This window comes from Mastigoproctus giganteus, chromosome 9, assembly GCF_048544385.1.
Source record: "Mastigoproctus giganteus isolate SK-2022 chromosome 9, ASM4854438v1, whole genome shotgun sequence".
NCBI classification, from domain to species: Eukaryota; Metazoa; Arthropoda; class Arachnida; order Uropygi; family Thelyphonidae; genus Mastigoproctus; species Mastigoproctus giganteus.
This window is the reverse complement of record NC_143583.1, coordinates 91,232,313-91,252,934: the sequence shown is the minus strand read 5'-3', so window position 1 is coordinate 91,252,934 and position 20,622 is coordinate 91,232,313. Positions and strand designations below refer to the sequence as shown.

Genomic DNA, 20,622 nt, shown 5'->3' with positions numbered 1-20,622 from the left:
CATAGAGTGACCAGATTAAAAATTTGATCTCGGGGTATTCATGCTTATGTTTGGGGTATTCATTCCTCCTCTTGAGGTACTCACATTATATCCGAACCAAAAAACCGAACAATTTTAATAACAACCATTTTATTTCTATATTTTGTTGATTTTTACAACTTGAACTTTTGAAATTTTTACAACATAACTTTGCATTCAAGTTTATGGAATTCAAAATTAGTCAAATTTTAATAAAATTAACCGAATTATAGCCTGTGCTTTAATTCGGAAAATTTTATTGCAAGAGTTATAAACACTAAAGGAAACTTTTTATAAATATTAACATCAAATGTTTTACATAATTGTTTACAGTACACATTCAATAAACCTGATTTATTTTATCAATAAATCAGGTTTGAGCGAATTCATTTGAGCGAATTTTCTTTGACAGTTTTTCATTTTTTAGTGGATATGACTAAAATTCTTTGCATGACATATTGTGATTGGTTTTCGGCAACAGTTCTCCTTCAACGTTCTTATTTCTATCCTTTTTAGAAGCGTTAAACATCGAGCTAAATACTCCCTCACTCATTGCATTTGGATGAGGCAAAGCAAAAACAAAATGAATATTTTTTTCTGTATTACATACTTCTTATGCATTTAAAAATTTTATCCAAATATCTGTGGTATTTTTGAGGTCTTTTGTCTCAATATTTCTATGGAATGATTTCAACAGAACATATTCTTCATACAGTAAATCGATATTGATATTGGGAATTTTAAATTAAAAAAAAGTTTGTTGCCTGAGCCTTAAACCATTACAATGAAATAAAAAAGAAGTCAAGTAGAATGTAAAAGGTTACAAAGTGAGCATAATATAAATATTCTATAACCCTCTTTGTATATAGGATAGAATGTCGTTTTTTGAGTCTTTAAGAGTGCATTTCAACAACAACTTTATTGACAATTAATTCTTTCTTCCTAAATAATCATCTAAATAAGGCGTTTTGTGATTTCTGCTTTTTTTCAAATTCCCCATTTCAAATTTTAAAAAAGGGGTATCCTGGAAATTTATTATAATTCCAAAAAGGGGTATTATACCCCAAAATGGAGTACATCTGGCAACTTGTAATGTTGTATATGTGTCATTCTCTTTGAGGAAAGCTGAAGAAAATGAATTGCCACAGTTCATCATCATCTTCAGATTTTGAAGAAGATTTAGAAAATATTTTATTTTAGTATTAAATCAGCTCACACCAACCATAAGAATAAGTATTTACTGTAACTAAAATATTTATTTACATATTAAAATAAAATAAATATTTACAAAAACTACTATTATATTAAATATACATGTAAGAACATTAAAACTGTGATAAAATCCTTGAGATAAAATACACTAAAATAAACCGGATTAAAAGCGATAAAAACGATAAAAATCTCTGGAGCTTTCGGAAGCTTGCGCTCCCTTCCTCAGCAGTAACAAAACTTCCTGCAGCACGTCCATATATATAACAGGCTCACGGTACCGATACACGTGGTGCAGTCGGCGCATGGTCTGAACTGGAAGCGGAAATAGCTCGGGAACGTGTTAAGCAAAACCGTTCATCCGTACTTAGGATAATAGTTTCAAACAGAGGATGCATACGCATACCTCTGTCCCTATTCATAATATTGTGGTCGGATGAACAGATTCGTAGGCTCTCGAGCCATTTACGGTTCCAGAACCCATGCGCTCGATCCATGATAACCGCATCCTGATTTAATACTAAAATATGAATTTTCCCAACCTCAGAGGCCTTTTTCAGGAGATTTAGAAAATGCATGTGTTTTTCTTATAGCCGAGAAAACAAAAGAGTACGCAATGGATACACGACATATACTGTAAGAGAACAGAAAAAGGCGAATTCTATCATTTAATGCAGGACTTAGAAGAAGATGAAAATCATTTAAAGATGTACTTAAGGATGAATAAAGAATTTAATTTCCTATATATTCTAATTAAGGATGACATTCAAGGGCAAAATTCGCAATTTCGAAATTAAGTGGTAAGGAAAAATTAGTTGTATGTTAAGGAAAGCTGAAATACTGCAAGTTTAATTTTGAATAAGGATTTAGTCAAAACACGAAACAAAAATTTTTAATGAAATTTAATTACAAGAAAAAACTACTTCTCAACCCTAAAAATTGAACTTGTAAGAAATTGTTATGAGTTGCGCAAATTGAAATGATTGACTTGTTCGTCCTCTTAATTTGTTAAGTGTAATACCATTGGCTTATTTTCCTCCTTTGGCCATTTTTGAGCATCTCTGTGACTGGACATTTGCAGTGAGTATGCCGAGTAGCTGGTTGAAGAGGGTGCTTCGGAATAGGCACAGGAGCAACGTCCTTGATGTTGTTGTTGTTATTTGTTTTCGGATATTCTTACTTGTGTGCTCAAAACGAATTATTTACTTCTAATTTAATTTTTTATTAGCTTTTCCTCTTGTCCCACCTAACAAAATTTTTATTCGAACAGAAAAATCTGAGCTCCTGACAGTGCGTCTCCGAGCAATAAACTAATTGGTAAATATAGCTCCCCCCACATTTGACGTTAGACCTGTATACAAGTGAAGTCTCGTGAAGTGATAGTAGTGTGTTTCCACCCTTACTCTAGAATTGTCTTTGAGCATGAAAAAGATAAAAATATATGTCACTTTTCACCAGAAGACCTCAGATGTAACAATACCACTCTATTGTTACATTCTGAGTAGGTGAAATATACAACTGACAATGTTACATCTGGATGTGGCAACGTCTCATGAAGTATAGCAGCAGCAGCAGCAGCACTCAGCCTAAGGTGATGCAGGAAGAGTAGTTTTGAAAAGGGGTCACAGAAGACTTGGTGCTACATTGTTAGTTGCTGTAGACTCTTGGGCAGTAAGTGTGTTAACAGTAGCTAATGCTTTTGAAACTTGCTGCATTTGTGAAATAAAATGCAAAAGGACAAAGAATAGAGTACAGTTAAATAGAATAAAGAAGAATTTTGTCTGCTGGGACCTTGTCTCCTCAAGAAGAGATTTCTAAATATCGGAATAATTTTAGTTTTATTTTATAAAATCTTTGAAAGCATTAGCTGCAATGGAAACAAGGTCAGCTTAGCACACTTTGTTGTATTTTCATAAGTGCTTCTTAAAATTAATTTCTTTCAATCTCAGTATAGTGTAGTGCTAATGGTGTAAATAAATTTTGATCTGAGGATCCTCTACAGTAATCTTCTGTGAGAATTAATAAATTTATTATAAATCTATAAGATAGAACTATATTTAACAATTATGCATATTTACATTCAACATGTTGTAGCACATTTTAGCAAATAACACAAAGACTGTGGCTGAGAGAATTCTGTTGTCACGTTTGCCTGGTTGCGATATTCTACTAGTCAGTTGGAATTTATTCCGCAGCAGGCAATTGATTGGCTGGCATTGGTACTATAAACGGTATTGGTATTGACCCCCCCTCCCCCACAGTGCAATCATGCATCCACCCTGTTCTTCAAGCTCCTATAAACACCCATCAGAACACTGAGTTTGCATTTAATTTCCTCATGCTGTTTGTTCTGAACACACACACACACACACACACACACACACACACACACACACACACACACACACACACACACACACACACACACACACACACACACACACACACAAAGATATATTCCCCCCTGGCTGTATCATGTTCATTTCCAGGTAGATCTGCAAACATTGCACAAAAAGCATATTTCATAATGTCCTGATTTGTAGGAGAACCACTCCTTCAGTTCTTCCCCTGAGTAATATCACTCCCTCTGCTTTCAGCCTGTTGCTTTGCTTCCTGGTCTAAGTGTCAAGTTTCTTTCTTAATATTTTGGGATTTTAGAATGCTGGTTGTTTTAAAAAATTGTACCAGATTTTAAATAATTCTGGATTGTAAAGTGCTGGATTTTATGGAGTTTACTGTATTGATGTATAATGGCACCAGAAATTACTCATATGCGTGTTGTGTATTTTTACTTTACAAGTGTGAGTTCACGGGCTGATTTGTATGTTATACTGGCTAAAAACCTGTAAAAACTTATTGCAAAAATAAATTAAACAAATCAGCTGTTGAATCCCATGCAGCTCATTGGTTGATCTGTTTTAATTTATTTTTGCTTCATAGTAATGGGTGTTTGTTGTAGTTGGTTTTCAGTTTATTTATATAATGAAATTTCACATAATTTGGCTTTGTTGCCATCAAAGGATCACCACAAAATCTATGTTAATTGGCTTTTATTCTGAATTATTTTAGGTACATATTCTTTGAACATCCTCATTCTCAATTTATTTCTGTGGCACTTTTCTCGTTGCTATAGTTATGGCTTTCTTTGTACAGTAATTATTTTTTTTATGACTCTCCATTCTTTAACATATTCTTGATTTGTATATACCAACAACAGGATTGTAAAGAGTCAACTTCCACAACAACAGATGGAAGTTTGTTGTGGAACAAATTTTCATCTGTTGCTTTGGAAGTTGATAGCTTAAATGAATTCAAGGACAAACTAAAACTACTGGAGGGAATGAATAGGTGAAGTGGAAGGTGTCGTTGTTTTTTTCCCCCTGGCTGTTGCTGTATAAGCTTTCCTTTTTGCATCATTTATCACTGCTGATGCTATATATACAGTGGCAGACAAAAAAAAAACTGCATAACCTTAAAAAAAGTAACATTCGTAGTGAAACATAAGATATTGTTTGCTTACTTAGTCATTTTTTTTTCGCCAAGCAAAGGTATTGCATCAGATAATGCTTCTATTGCATCAGCTGTTTCTATAAATATGGCTTTGGAAGAGTATACACCAGTGGTGGGATTCAAATAATTTAACAACTTGTTCGCTGCCCTAATGACTGTTCTAAGTATAAAAAAACTATATACCGAAAGGTAGTTTATTATTTCATGCAGTTAATACTTAAATAAGAACAATAAAAGAGGTCCACAAAACTAGATTGTTATAAGAAAGAGTTTTAAAATATTAATGAAAAAATATTAAATAATACCTGACAAAAAACAATAAAACTGTTATTTAAGATATTTCCATATTGCTTCTTGATTGACATCCTCACTTGCAATTTTCTTCGCTTTAATCCGAGCATCATCGGCTGAGTGATTTATCCTTAACCATCTTTTCACTGTAGGAGTAGGATCCCATTCCTTTAGGGGTAGGCCGATTAGACTAATAGTCATTGTGTTTGATATATTAGAAACAGTTAGGTGACTTCTCTTCTCTGAACATATTGTGTTCATCTTTGAAAAACCCCTTTCCGCTTCTGCTGAACTTACAGCAATTGTTCTGACAATATTTTTAGCTCTTTGAACACTTTCAGGAATTGCACAATTCTGGAAATTTTTTAAAACGTTTTCGATGAAATCTCAATAATCATTAATATCAATTTGCTAATTAAAAATGTCATTAAAATATGAGCAATTGTTCTTCAGCTGCTTTCCATGGAACTAGTACTTCTTCAATATTCCAGTAATCTGGCTCAAAAATATTGAGAAATTGTAATTTATTCCTACCTTGAAATTGGCTACAACTTGCTTTTAAATGTTCACAATCCATTAGTCTTTTTTTCAAATTCGTTATGATGTTTTCTAAAAGTCTTTCCCGAGGAAGCCCGACAAATCGATGATTTTCTACAAATTTTATATTTTTGAAGGTTTCTGAAGTAATTAATTCATTAACGTTTTTTTTTGTATGGACCCTTTTCCTTTCCAAGCATTTGAAATGCTTTAATAGATCTTATCACGAGTTTTTCAGCCTTTATTATGTCTATATTTCTTGCTTGCAGTGCATTTGAAAGAAGAGAAATTTCATTTAAAATATCAATCATCAATGCCAAATCAGTTATAAAATATATATTTTCAAGACGGGCAGCCATACCTAAGTACTTTTTATTTGAATAAAAATAGTGATGTAGCACTGGATAAGTGTGCCACACAGCTAGGGTTGACCTTAAACTACAGGCAACCCATTTTGGTCGCAAAACTCTACCAATCTTTATAATTTCAATTCCAAGTTGTTCAGATATTTTGGAAAGTTCAATTTGGTTCTTATTGGATTAATGAAAAATAGTATATATCTTATCAATAAATATTTTAAAATGATTTACTTGCTTTATTTCCTTTATTGAATCATCTAAAACAAGATAGAGGTGATGATTTACACAGTGCCATATTATTATGTTTGGAAACTCTTTTGCAATCCTAGTGCTCACTCCAGATTTTCTCCCCATCATAATGCTGGCATCCTCGGAGCAAAACCCTATTAAATTTTTTTTTAGGTAGTTCTTAGTAAGCCCAAAATTATTTAAACTTTCCATAACTGAAGAACATATTGTCTCTTCATTTCTATTGGTTTGTTGTGTCCTAGCTTCCTATTGTTTTTATTGATCGGGGAACACCAATGCACTCATAATATCTCGTGTGAATTTAGGGCATAACATAAAGCTGAAACCAATGATAGTGTGTCACCCCCTGGTTGTTTGGCACTTTTTCTCTTTACGTTATGTTTGTTTACTTAAGTAACAAACGCAAGGGAATAAAAATGTAGTATTTCATCAAAGGTATAATGAGTTTTATGAAATGAATAAATAAATATTACAAGCATAGTTCCGTCTAATTTTTTTCACCTATGGACGGAATGAACATTACTACGGGCACTTGGAATATGCTGTTGCATAGATGAACGGTAAAAAAGAGTAAGGAATGTAAATTTGTGATTTCCACATTGGGTGGCTGCCCAGGCACCCACCTTAGAGAGAACCCTGATCACAAGTGCCATTTTAACAACCGGTTCGCCGAACTCAACAAAAAACTAAGTATCGGTTCTGCCGAACCGGTGTGAACCAGCTGAATCCCACCACTGGTATACACGCTCATTAGTATCCTGTTTTGCGGAGGTGTAAGCATGACTCCATATGTTTAGTTGACACCAAGAAAAAAAAGTGAAGCTGTTGCTCTGTCCCAGGAAGGGCTTTCTACGCATGTTATCAATGATAAAATAGGCTGCCACCAGTCAACAGTATCCCAGGCGCTGAAATTAAAGTGTGAAACTGGTGATGTGAAGAGAAGGCCTGGATCAGGCCATAAGAGCGTGACTACGCTTTCCCAAGATCGATATTTGAAACAGCTATGCCTTCGTAGGCGCCTCCGTAGCCAGGTGGGCAGGAGCAGCAGTGATAGCACACGCTTCTTGATTAGACTGGGGTTCAAGCCCGTGCCCACCAAATATGGAGGATGCGGAAAGGTCAGGAAATGACCACCGCATATCCCCGGAGCAACACGGCCTTAATTGCTAATGCTCCTAAAAACCAAATAACAAACAAGCTATGCCTTCGTAATCACCATTCTAGTGCTCCTGATATAAAACTGGACTTTGAGATGGTCTGTGGTGTTGAAACAAGTGCACAAACTATCCAGAGACGGCTTTCGGAATGTGGTCTGCATGCCATCGGCCCAAGAAGAAGCCTTTGTTGACCCAACAAATGAGGAAGAATCAACTTGCTTGGGCTAAAACACGTTTCATGGACAAAAGAGCAATGGACACCGTCATCTTTTCTGATGAATTGAAATTCAACCTGCATGGCTCAGATAGGAAGCAGTATGTCAGAAGACGAAAATTAGAGGCATACCATCCTGACTGCATAATACCGACTGTAAAGTTCCCCGTCAGTCAGATGGTCTGGGGATGCTTAACAAGCAAAGGGTTGGGGCGAATTAAGTTTATTAACGGAACTGTGAATGCAGAAACCTACACTGCTATCTTGGAGGAGTGCCTGAAACCCGTTATTAGGGATCACCACACAGACATCCAAAACTACATTTTTCAACAGGACTCAGCACCTTGTCACACAGCAAAATTGGTAAGTTTTATGCTCTATAAATGTAATGATGAGTTTGTGTTCTTGTCTCACAAGGTTTAAAACATATTTACACCAATGTTTTCCCTCATTTTTCTCCCTTAAGGTGCAGTCATACCTCAGAAATGCTGGCATTACAGTGTTGGACTGGCCCGGCAACAGTTTTGATTTGAACCCTATTGAAAATTGCTTGTACATAATGTCATCTAAAATTGCTTAGAAGAAGCCAGCAAGTAAGATTCAGCTGCAGGAGAGCATTGTAACCGTGTGGTACCACAAAATTGGGCAACCGCATATCCAGAAGTTGATGAACTCTATGCCAGAATTATTGCAAGGCTGTAATTGCAGCTCGAGGATGAACAACAAAATATTCAGTACTTATTTTCCTTATTTACAGTACATAATACTATTATGTTAACTTGTCATTGCAGTTTGTACACATAAATGCAATAAAATGTGTTTGGTTGTCTTGATTGCCATTTGCATGATTTCTCATATTTCCATTAATTACGCATTTTACCCTGTGGGAAGATATTTATGGCAATTAGGTATATCACGTGAAGTCTCTTTATTGGATTTCATTCACAGAGAGGCACCTCCGTAGCCAGGTGGGAAGGAGCAGCAGTGCGTAGCACACGCTTCTTGATTAGACCAGGGTTCGAGCCCGTCACCACCAAATACGGAGGATGCGGAAAGGTCAGGGAATGACCACCGCATATCCCAGAGCAATATGGCCTTAGTTGCTAATGCTCCTAAAAACCAAACAAACATCTTCATTCACAGAGATATATATATATATATATATATATATATATATCCCATCTAACAAATGCATTTCGAATAGTTCTACAACCCACAGTGCAGTGCAATACACATTATTTTCAAAATTTACAAGTGATGCAGTTCTTTTGTTGTTGTTATTTGGTTTTTAGGAGCATTAGCAACTAAGGCCATATTTCTCCGGGAATATGCAGTGGTCATTCCCTGATCTCTCCACATCCTCCGTATTTGGTGGTAACAGGCTCAAACCCCCGGCAGTTCTTTTGTCTGACACTGTATATATATATATATATATATATCCCCCCCCCCGACTGTTGCTGTATAAGCTTGCCTTTTTGCATCATTTATCACTGCTAATGCTCTCTCTCTCTCTCTCTCTCTCTCTACACACACACACACACACGTGTGTGTGTGTGTGTGTGTGTGTACAATCTATAACAGAATAATCAAGGGAAATAATTTTTTTTCCTTTTGCAAGTTATTTCAAAATAATTTCGCCTTTAAATTCATTATACAACCCCAGGGGCTCACATCTGGTGAGTATGGGTTTGGCACACCCAGGGTCCTGAGCTGGATATCATCATTCTTCTCTTTCTTGGTGATCCCTTCTACTAATACTACAATATGAGTTTGAAAATAATTTGAATTTGCTATTTCTAATTTAAAATTTGAAGTTATACATAATTTCAAATAGTTTAAATATACTATTCTGCTGAAAAAATAAATTATGAGTGATTGTTTTTAAAACTCCCCATCAAAAATAATACTTTACTTTTAAAATTCTGTAACAGGGAAGTAGGTTTACATTTTATTGTCACCTTTTTTTTTTTTTTTTGTATAGGTTATTAAAAGAAGAGTAGTTCTGCCACCAAGTGAACCACAAATGCTCAAAGTAACTCTTACAAAAAGCAAGAAAAAAGAGGGTAATGTGATTTTCACCATATTAAATACTGTTATCGTTAAATAATTTTCTGATGGAAAATCCCTTTAATTTTGCTTCAGTGGAAATCATCCAGTTTCTATATCTAATTTTTTAATTGTATTGTAATTAGTAATATCAATTGAAAATAAAAGTTTCAAGTGTTGGGAAGCCTTGATTTTGACGTTGAGGCTTGATGTTGCAATTAACTTCAGTTAACACTGTTGCACATAAAAGATGGCTGTACAAATTGCAGCAGTGTGCATTAAGGGTAAGTTATTGCTATGGATAAAGGGATTGTTGAATAGGAGGAGACAGTGGTTATTGATGGGTACAGCTCTTTGTGGACTAATGTTATTAGTGGAATTCCCATGGTTCGGTGCTGGAACCTTTGTTGTTTTCTATATTTATTAATGATGTTTATGAAAGTTTAGCAGGTTTAATATCTAAATTTGTAGATGATATAGAGGTTGGCAAGGCGGTTAATGACAGTAATGATGGTATGCTACTGCAACAAGATCTAGAAAAATTAGTCAGATGGGCTGAGAAATGGCAGCTGAAGTTTAACATTGACAAATTCAAACTACTGCATATGGATAACAGTAATCCCAGAGTTATGTACCAACCTGTAGTACTACACTCAGGTTAGTGGCAAATGAAAAAGACTTGGGGGTAATTGTGCAATCAGATATGAAGTTCTCTGAGCAGTGCAGACAGGCTGCCAGGACAACTCATTAGGTTTTGTCAAAGGAGGTGGTTATCCATTGTACAAGGCAATGGCCAAGCCACAGCTAGTGTACTGCATACTGGACTGGAGACCTCATTTTAGGAAGGATTCTCTCCATTAGCAGCATCATTTGTAATTGGTATGTTATTTTGAAATTACTGCTGTCTGAATGCAATACATGCATTTATCAGTGTCAAATTTCAGTTTTTTTTTTTTTTTTTAATGTAAACTCCAAACACGAGAGGTATTAGAACCTATAGTACTTAGTACCGTGCTTGGATTGGAGGTTGAGAAGATGAAAGAAGATATTTGACATTGGACTTGAACTTCTGTAAACTGTAATTATCAGGAAACACATATAAAGGAAGGTTGTTCCAGAAAATGGCAGTTGAATGAATAAACGAGGAATAAACGAATCAAGAAGCCTGAGAGAGGTTTTGGGGGAACCACCCCAGATGTGGGAAAAATATTCCATGGCAGGGGGGATTTGCGATTTATACAGAGTGAGCTGCTGTTTGGAAGAAAAGTAACGCCGAGCGCGAAAGAGAAAACCAAGTTTTTTAGATGCAGAGGAAGCAATATTTGTATTGTGCTTGTGCCAAGAGAGATTAGAAGTCAGGGTAATCCCCAAAAGACATATATCATTTTGCCTAGAAATTGGAGTGTCACTAAAGATAAGCATAGGAGCAGAAGAATCCTTTTTGCGAGATATAAGACAAGACTGAGTTTTAGAAGGATTGAAATCAACTAAGTTGTCTTTGCCCCACTGGAGAATTACCTGAAGATCGGCATGTAAGGAATTGGTAGCAGATTTTCGAGAAGTTGAAGCTGATTGAGCAGGACAAGGTTTCTCAAAATGGAAAGTGGAATACAATGTCTATCATCGGCAAAACTATGGATAGGATTTCCAGTCAATGGAAGAAGGTCGTTAATGTACAAGAGGAAAAGAGTGGGGGAAAGAACTGACCTTGGGGGACACCGGCATTAATGGAGAAGTTAGAAGACAGAGAGCCATCTACCATCACCCTCAGTGAGTGATCAGAGAGAAAACTGGATAAACATTTACTAAAAACAGTTGGCAAACCATAAGATGGAAGCTTGTTTAGAAGACCTTTATGCCAAACATGATCAAAAGCCTTTAAGATGTCAAGAGCAACTATTTGTGTTTCACTGAACCTTTCCATTGAATTAGTCCATAAATGGGTAACATAAGCCAGAATATCACCAGTGGATCGAAACTGACGGAATCCATACTGGCGATCGTTGATCAGACTGATGGTGTCTAGGTAGTTTAAGAATTGGCAGTTAATTGATTTCTCCATTACTTTAGAAAGAGTAGAAGTAATTGCAATGGGACGATAATTGGATGGGAGGGATTTGTCACCGTTTTAAGGAACCGGCTGGATATGAGCAAATTTCCAAGCAGAAGGAAAAACACCTTTGGAATAAGAAAGTGAAAAAAGGCAGCAAAGAATAGGAGTAAGTTTAGGAGCACAGGTTTTGAGAACAAGTGGAGAAATATCATCAGGACCTGGAGCTTTCTTAGCATCAAGATTCATCAAAATCCTTCTGATATCCTTGTGACGGAAGACCCAGGAGGCATTGAATGGAGTGTGTTAGGAATGGTGGGAGGTGTTTTACCAAGATCATTAATACATGAGTTGGAAGAAAAATGGGATGCTAGCAGGTCAGCTTCATCCTTAGCTGAAGTGACAACAGAACCATCTGGTTTGGACAGAGGTGGGAGCAGAGATGGGCAAAAGTTGCGGCCAATAGCTTTGGCAAGAGACCAGAATGCTCGGCTACCATTAGGGCAAGAAGCAAGTTTTCTACTCTTAGCCTGTTCAAACTCTAGTTTGGACTGAATAGTAACTGCTTTACAATTATTGCGAGCTTTGGTGTAGGCAGAAAATGAAACTGAAGAATTAGAAACAAGCCAATTATGATATGCAACATTCTTCTCTTAAACAGCCTTAGCACATTTATTGGAAAACCAAGGTTTAGATAAAGGACGAGATTTTAAAGTGGAGTGTGGGATAAAGGATTCTATTCCTGCAAGAATAATTTCACTGACACAATCTGAGCAAACGTTGACACAATCTGAGCAAACGTTGTTTCAGAACTTCTGAAACAGTAATCCGACCAAGGAAAAAAAGAAAAGAAGTCTCGCAGGTCATCCCATTTTGCATTCTTGTAATGCCAAACAACACGAGGTTGGGAATAGCCATGAGATAAAGGTTCCATTGGAGAAGAGACAATCACCAAGTTGTGATCTGAAGTGCCTAAAGGACCTCTCACTTCGACCGTGTACTTAGAAGGGTTGTTTGTGAGAAAAAGATCAAGTGTATTGGCTGTATTCTTGTAGGTAAATGAACAATCTGTGCAAGGTCATTAGTAATTGCAAAAGCCTCAGAATCTCGACCAGCTGGGTTGGTGTGACTAGAAAACGGAAGCCAGCTGGAGTTGTGAACATTAAAATCATCAAGGAAAGTTATCTCACTGTTAGGAAAGTTGGACTGGAGAAAGTCAAGTTGCAAAGAGAGGAAGTCAAAGAGCACCAAGTGATTAGTGGAGTTGGGAGAACTGTAGATACAACAGATGAATTTGACACAATGAGGTAGAGAGATTTTAAGCCAGAGAAGATCAAAGAGAGGAGATTCCAAATTGCCAAGTCTCTGACAGGGAATGTCAGAATGGACATGTGCACAAGTACCACCTTTGAGGCGAGAGGAATCATACAGCGAATAATTTGGGCATTTGAGATGAGCAGTAGTTGAATCAACCGATAACTGAGATTCTGTCAGAAAAAGTACATGGGGTTTGGCAGACTGCAAGTGGAAATGGACATCGTTGAGATTAGAATTGAGACCACGTATATTTGTGAAATGAATTAGGAAGTGCTTTTTTAGGAAGTTACCATTTAACAGCCCATCTGGCTGTTTTATTTAGATCTTGTTGAAATACTACATTCAAATTAATGTCACTAACTATCCTGCTCACCTTTGTATCATCAGATAACATTAATATTAAAATACCCACATCAATGTCATTAATACATATTGAAAACAATAAAGAACCAACATTTAACTCTGTAAATCTCTCTCCCCCCCACTTCATCATTCATAAAATTAGTCCAGGAATGGTGATTAGCACCAAACTCAAGGTAGTGGACAGTGAAAAACACTGAAGTAATTGTACAGAAAGCTAGAACAGCTCATGGAGGTTCAGTCATTTATCCCTGTTGACAAAGTTCCTGATATACAGGAACTTTGTCAACAGGGATAAAGAAGTTATCCTATTGTATAAAGTGAAGGTTAGGCCACAATTTTGAATACCACTTCAAGGTTTGGAAAACTGATTTGTGGAAGGGTGTACACCATAAAAAGATGCAGAGGGAGAAACAGTATTAGTCAGGACAAAAGGGTATTCTTACCAAGAAGACTTGTTTTACAAGCATCTAAGATTGGAAATGACAAATTTCCCTTTCTGTTAAAATATGCAAGGCTTTAAAGGGATTAAATAAACTAAATGCTTATGGCATCTTTGTTCTTTCTCGGATGATGTTGTTGTTGTTGTTTTGGTTTTTAGGAGCATTAGCAACTAAGGCCATATTGCTCCGGGATATGCGGTGGTCATTCCCTGACCTTTCCGCATCCTCCGTATTTGGTGGTGATGGGCTCGAACCCCAGTCTTCGGATGATGCACACATGATGGTACAATTTAAATTGTAAAAGATTGGTTGTAGAATACATGCAGAAATTTACCTTCAGCCAGAGAGTTGGCTGGAATTAATTGTTGGAATGACCTCCTAGCATTGTAGAAGTAGGTAGTGTGAATAACTTTAAAGAAAGATTGGACAAATTATTAGAAGGAGTGGCCAAATGAAGTGAGTAAATTTATTATTATTATTTTTTGTTTTTTCTGATGCTGTATAAGCTTGTTTTCTTGCATGATTTGCCAAATCTAAATAAGCAGTATTTTTGGATATTTCTGCAGATGTAACAACCACATAAATAGATCTGTTGAGTTTTTCAGTTATTGCTGTTTTTAAATTCTCTAGTATAAAATTTTCTCTAGTAGACAACATGGTCTTTTTAACAGCCCTACAGAAAAAAATCATTCCGAGGATTAAATCTGATGACCTGGGAGGCTGCACAAATAGAACCATAATGCCCAATCCACTTGAAGAAATTGTTTGGTAATTTCCTAATTTCCAGGGATTGGTGTCCATTGTAACATTGGGAAAATGCTGCTCAAAGCAGCATTTCTGTTGAAAAACAATGATCCAATAATTCCGTTCAAAAACTCTGCCCCAAAAACACCTTTAATTCCTTTTCACTTAGGATATTAGAGTTCTCAGTAGTCTGATAAACACAATTGTGTCAGTTAACATTGTCCATTGATCTTGAAAATTGCCTTATTATACTATGGGTCATATTATTATTATTTTTTACATATGCAGAAACCTTTCTACAATTCATTTCTCCTCTCTGAATTATCCTCATTAATTTGGCAGTGATTTCTCCCCCCCCTCCTAACAGATGCACACCTGTCTTTTTATTTCTGAAAAGTAAACATATAAAGTAAAACTTTGTTCTATATACTTCCAGATTTTGGTGTTGTTCTGGGATGTTGGATATATGTTAAAGAGATTACAAACCAAGCTTTATTGGAAAAAGAAGGAGGAATCTTGGAAGGTGATGTAATCATGAAGGTAACTGGAGATTGTTATTTATTTGTTTATTTATTTTATTTTTCAGAAATTTAATTTATGTATAGTGAACTTCTTGATATAATGTTATATTCAAATATGTACCATAATTATTTACCATTATTTATTACATACTTTCATGTAATAAAAGACATGAAATAAAAGATGTGTTCAGATGTTACCTGGTTGTATAAATAGCTGTTGCTAGTGATAATTTTGGCACCAAACCCATTATTGTAGATAAGCATTCCTTTGCAGAATTATAAATAGAGATTTTTTTTAATACTAAACTTACAGGCATTTTCACTTGGTCAGCTCCATTTATAACATGACTGCAGCCATGAAAAACTGATTAATAGTACATGATACTCTCATTATTATGCTAAGAAAGAGTGTTGTCTTCTTTTAACTTGTAATAGAAATAAAAATTTTATTTCTGTTAAGTTTTAATTTTTAGTTAGTTAAGTCACAACATTTTTTAAAATTTTTGTGACTTAACTAGACACAACAGTTTCATGAAGATAGGTTTGGGAAAGAAAGTAAGGAACAAAAGCCTCCATTGAGTGACTGAATGGTTTGCCATTCAGTTTTTTTTTTATTAGAATATTACCAATGAGTGTCTACTGAGACCACACTTTGCTGATCATTTTGTGGACTCTTTATTAACCTTTGCCAGGGCAAGGTTTATAAAGAGTCTATAAAGGCTTAATTACAAGATTAATATCATTAATCATAAAGTAATAACAGGAGGACAGGAAATGAAAATAACAGAATGATTAGAATTTTGTACGAACTATTATAATCCAGAGTCTGCTGACGAGGCTACTAGAGACGGTCGTGTTCCAAGCCGCTAAGTGGATTTTTCTTATTTATTGATTTGAAATTATTGTTTTTCTAAAACTTTTGATTTAAATTTAGTAGTATAACATTATTTTGTGATTTTCTGATTAACTTGGTGTATTTATTCTTTACTCGGCCTTGTAATTGCATAAAAGTATCGGTAAAGGTTTCCACGTGTTTCAACTCCGCTACCGTTCGTAAATTTTCCCGCCATTGTGATACGATAGTTGTATGCCGTACTAGATAGCGTTAGTTGAACTTCGTTAGCAGTTAAATTGTACGTTTAAATAAATACATATAACGACTTAGATTACAAACGTAATATAATTAATTATATTTAACATAATTAATAACATAACATAATTAATTATAATTAATTAATAAATTAATAGAATCATGACTCAGACCAGAGCAGCAAAGCAAAAGGCTCAAGCTAATGGAAGCGCTGTGGCTCAGAGCAGAACTGAGGGGTGCAGTTGTCCTCTGACTCACAGCCTTATAAAATGCACTGTTTGCTTGATGTTTGCAGAGCAATCGGGTACGGGACATGATACTGCCAAGGGGGATGTCTTTGTGTGTGCGCGATGCAAGGAGTGTATCGATATCAGGCAACAACTCGGCGTTCTTGTGGGCCTATATGAGAGCTTGAAGGACAGGGTGGATGCCCTCGAAGAAACTAAATTGAGGGGCCCGTCAAGCTCTCAGCTGCCCACATCAACGCCAGAGCTTGCACTTGGGCATCGCGTGACACAGAGACAACCCCCAAGGCAGAATGCGCTGGTCCCGAAGGAACTAGTAGTTGTTGGTGACTCTATTGTCAGGGAAACGGGGAACATGCTTTGTAAAAAAGATGGGTGGAACAGGACCAGGGTATGTCTGCCAGGGGCAAAGGTTGATGACGTTGTAGAGCGAATATCATCTTTTAAGGGCACAAAAGGTGATATAGTTGTACACGTTGGCACTAATAATATTAAGAGTAGGAGACCGGCAGAATTACTTAACAAGTACAGGTCACTGTTGAACAAAAGCCGAGAATTAGGGTTGAATTTGAAAGTGTCTGCAATTCTGCCCAGACACGATAGGAGGGAGTATATGATGAGAGCCTTGTCGATCAATTCGGCCCTGGAAAGATTGTGCAAGGCTCAAGGGGTAGAATTTTTTTCAGCCAGGACTGTACTTGTTAACAGGAGAGATTGCTTCTACAGGGATGGGATACACTTAAATAGAAAGGGTGCAAGAATATTTGCTGATGCTATCGAGGCAGTGTTAGGTGGGTCGGAAAACTGCTAGCTTGGGGGGAGACAAAGACCAATAGATTGACAGTAGCCACTGGCAGAGGTGAAAGAGATTCTTGCACTGCTTCTATTAGAATGAGCAGAAGCCTGAAAAACAAGATGCATGGTATTTCAGAGACTGCTGGGAGCCATTGCGGTACAAGTAAACACATGGGTTGTGTTAGGGTAGCTAAGATTAGAAACAGGTGCAGGTATACTTGCGTGTACACCAATGCTAGGAGTTTAGTAAATAAATTTGATGAATTTGAGGTATTGCTCAAAACATCAAAGGCAGATATTGTTGGGATATCAGAGACGTGGTATCACACAGATATAAGGGATGCAGAACTGCAATTTGGGGAGTACAACGTCTACAGAAAGGATAGACAGGATAGGAAGGGGGGAGGGGTTATGCTATTAGTTAAGAAACACATAAAAACCAAGGAAGTGAAGCCAGTCGACATCGCCGGACAGTGCAGTGTTGAGTCAGTTTGGTGTGACATAAGCATTGGGAGATCAAAATTGAGAGTAGGAGTGTGCTATAGGTCTAATGATTCTGATGAGTATAATAAGGAATTGTACAGGGAAATAGAGTGAGCCAGTAAATCAGAGAGTCTTATAATGGGAGATTTTAATTTCCCAGATATTGACTGGAATTTGGGGGCTGGTTACTCACACACTAGCAGGGCTTTTGTGGATTTATTGGATGATTGTTTTCTACATCAGCATGTTCGGGAGGCAACTAGAGGGAGTAATACTCTTGATTTGATTATCAGCAGTGATTCTTCATGCATTAAGAATCTGCAGATAAATGAACCACTAGGTGGCAGTGATCACAGTGTGCTGAAGTGGGATTTACTGAAAGAGGTAACTACCATTAGGGGTAAAGGGAAGGGTTATTGCTTCCGTAAAGGCGACTACGATGGACTGAGACAGTATTTAAATTCTATACAGTGGGACCAACTGATGATGTTACCAACAGCAAATTCAAAATGGGAAGCATTCAAAGAACTTATCTTGGAAGCTACTAGGCTTTACATACCAACTAAGAAATATTGTTCAAGGTTTAGGCCAAAATGGATGTCAGATGAACTAATGAGGCATATGGCAGAGAAGAAAAATGCATGGGATACTTACAAATTAACACATGACACAGAAGCCTATGATAGATACAAGTTGATATGCAACCAAGTTACAAAGGAGGTTAGGCAGGCGAAGGCAGATTACGAGAAGTCCTTGGCAAGGGATGCAAAGAAAAACAGCAAAGAGTTCTTTACTTATGTAAACTCTAGAAGGAAGGGGATGAATCAGATTGGTCCACTTGATATTGATGGGTCAACTGTTGATGATCCTGCTCAGGTAGCTAACAAACTAAATGAATATTTTGCATCGACATTCACACATGAGGAGTTATTCAGCAAGCGGAATGCCAGAGGTGTATTCAACTCTAGCAGTAAGCTACAGAATCTTGAAATAACTGGGAGTAAAGTGGAGGAGAAACTGTTGAAGATAAACACAAGAAAGGCACCCGGGGTGGATGGGATCTATCCAGTTATATTAAAGGAGGCAGCAAAGGAAGTAAGCAAACCCTTGGCCATAGTTATGAGAGCTTCCTTGGACTCAGGGGAGGTACCCATGGACTGGAAATGTGCAAATGTGACCCCAATTCACAAAGGAGGATCAAAGGCTGAAACAAGTAATTATAGACCTGTGAGCTTAACTTCTGTTCCAGGAAAATTAATGGAGGCACTGGTTAAAGAAGCACTGCAGGATCATTTAGACAAGACTTCAGTTATAGCTCAGACACAGCATGGTTTTGTTAAGGGGAAGTCTTGCCTGACCCACTTGATTGGATACTATGATGCAGTCACAAAAGAGCTGGATGCAGGGAATAACTTTGATATTATATACTTGGATCTTAGAAAGGCTTTTGATACTGTTGCACATGGAAGACTGCTACACAAATTGGAGCAGTGTGACATTGGAGGCAAATTGCTGCTATGGATAAAGGGGTGGTTGAGGGGGAGAAGACAGAGAGTGGTAATCAATGGACACTGCTCATCGTGGACTGATGTTATTAGTGGAGTCCCTCAGGGCTCAGTGTTGGGTCCATTGTTGTTTTCTGTATTTATAAATGATATTGATGATGGTATATCAAGCTTAATGTCCAAGTTTGCAGATGATACAAAGGTTGGAAGGGTTGTCAAGGACACTACTGACACTATGCTGCTGCAACAGGATCTGGAAAGGTTGAGCAGATGGGCTGAGAGGTGGCAAATGAAGTTTAACATTGACAAATGTAAAGTACTACACATGGGAAACAGCAACCCCAGAGCAACGTATCAACTCTGTGGTACTACACTGACAGTGGTAGAGAATGAAAGGGACTTGGGGGTGATTGTGCAGGCAGATATGAAGTTCTCTGAGCAGTGCAGACGGGCTGCAAGAGTAGCTCATGGAGTATTGTCAATGATATACAGGAATTTTTCCAGCAGGGATAAGGAGGTGATTATTCCATTGTATAAGGCAATGGTCAGGCCACACCTAGAGTACTGTATACAGGTCTGGAGGCCTCATTTCAAGAAGGATGTAGAGCTGCTGGAATGAGTACAGAGAAGGGCAACAAGATTAGTGAATGGAACGAAGGGGTGCTCTTACGAAGAAAGGCTTAAGTTTTGCAAATTACAGTGTCTGGAGACTAGGCACCAGCGAGGTGATCTGATAGAGGTGTATAAAGCCTTGAATGGTTTAAGCATGCTCAATGCTGATGGGATTCTTCCTCTAGCTCAGAAAAATCACCTGAGAGGGCATAAATTCAAATTGAGGAAAGACAGATGTAGGATAGACGTGCGGAAATTTGCCTTTAGCCAGCGGGTGGTTGGTTGGTGGAACAGACTGCCATCCCTTGTGGTGGAGGTTGATAGCCTAAATAAGTTTAAGGCTCAGCTGGACAGGTATTTTGAACGAACAGAGGGGTGAAGTGGAAGTGGGTTTTTTTTTTTTTTTTTTTTTGGCTGATGCTGCATAAGCTTGCTTTCTTGCATCAAATGCCTCTACTAATACTAATACTAATACTAATACTAATACTAATTAAGTTATTTACTTAATTATAGTGTTTCAGCATAGAAACAGTCAAAGGTTTATGTGGAGGAAGCATTATAGAAACAAGAAAAGGTTAATGGACTGAATAGAAAAGGATCTTGAATAACTAATTGAAGATACAAAAAAAGTGTTAAAATGAACAGAAGTCAAAAAGCTTTCACATTTGTCATGAATCATTAAATATGGAAATTATCTTGCTTAAAGTTAAGTTACTTTCCTAATGCTAAAATGATATTAGAATAACTTAGGAGAACTTTGATGAAAGTTGCAAAAGAAAAATGTGGGAGAGAATGTTTGTTAAGAAAGGAAATTCAGAATGCCATGGTAAAATCAAAAAGATAGGTGGTTATAGACAGAAGGAAAGA

General features: G+C 36.9%; 1 protein-coding gene across 1 annotated transcript in view; it reads left to right on the top strand.

Moving 5' to 3' along the window:
• The window catches only part of LOC150080537 (tight junction protein 1-like), a 489,733-nt gene that overhangs the window by 237,344 nt on the left and 231,767 nt on the right, over nucleotides 1-20,622 (top strand). Inside the window, exons 7-8 of the mRNA XM_090380724.1 lie at nucleotides 9,526-9,607; nucleotides 14,941-15,044. Coding sequence (XP_090236850.1) covers nucleotides 9,526-9,607; nucleotides 14,941-15,044 — 186 coding nt within the window. The remainder of the gene's footprint in view (nucleotides 1-9,525; nucleotides 9,608-14,940; nucleotides 15,045-20,622) is intronic.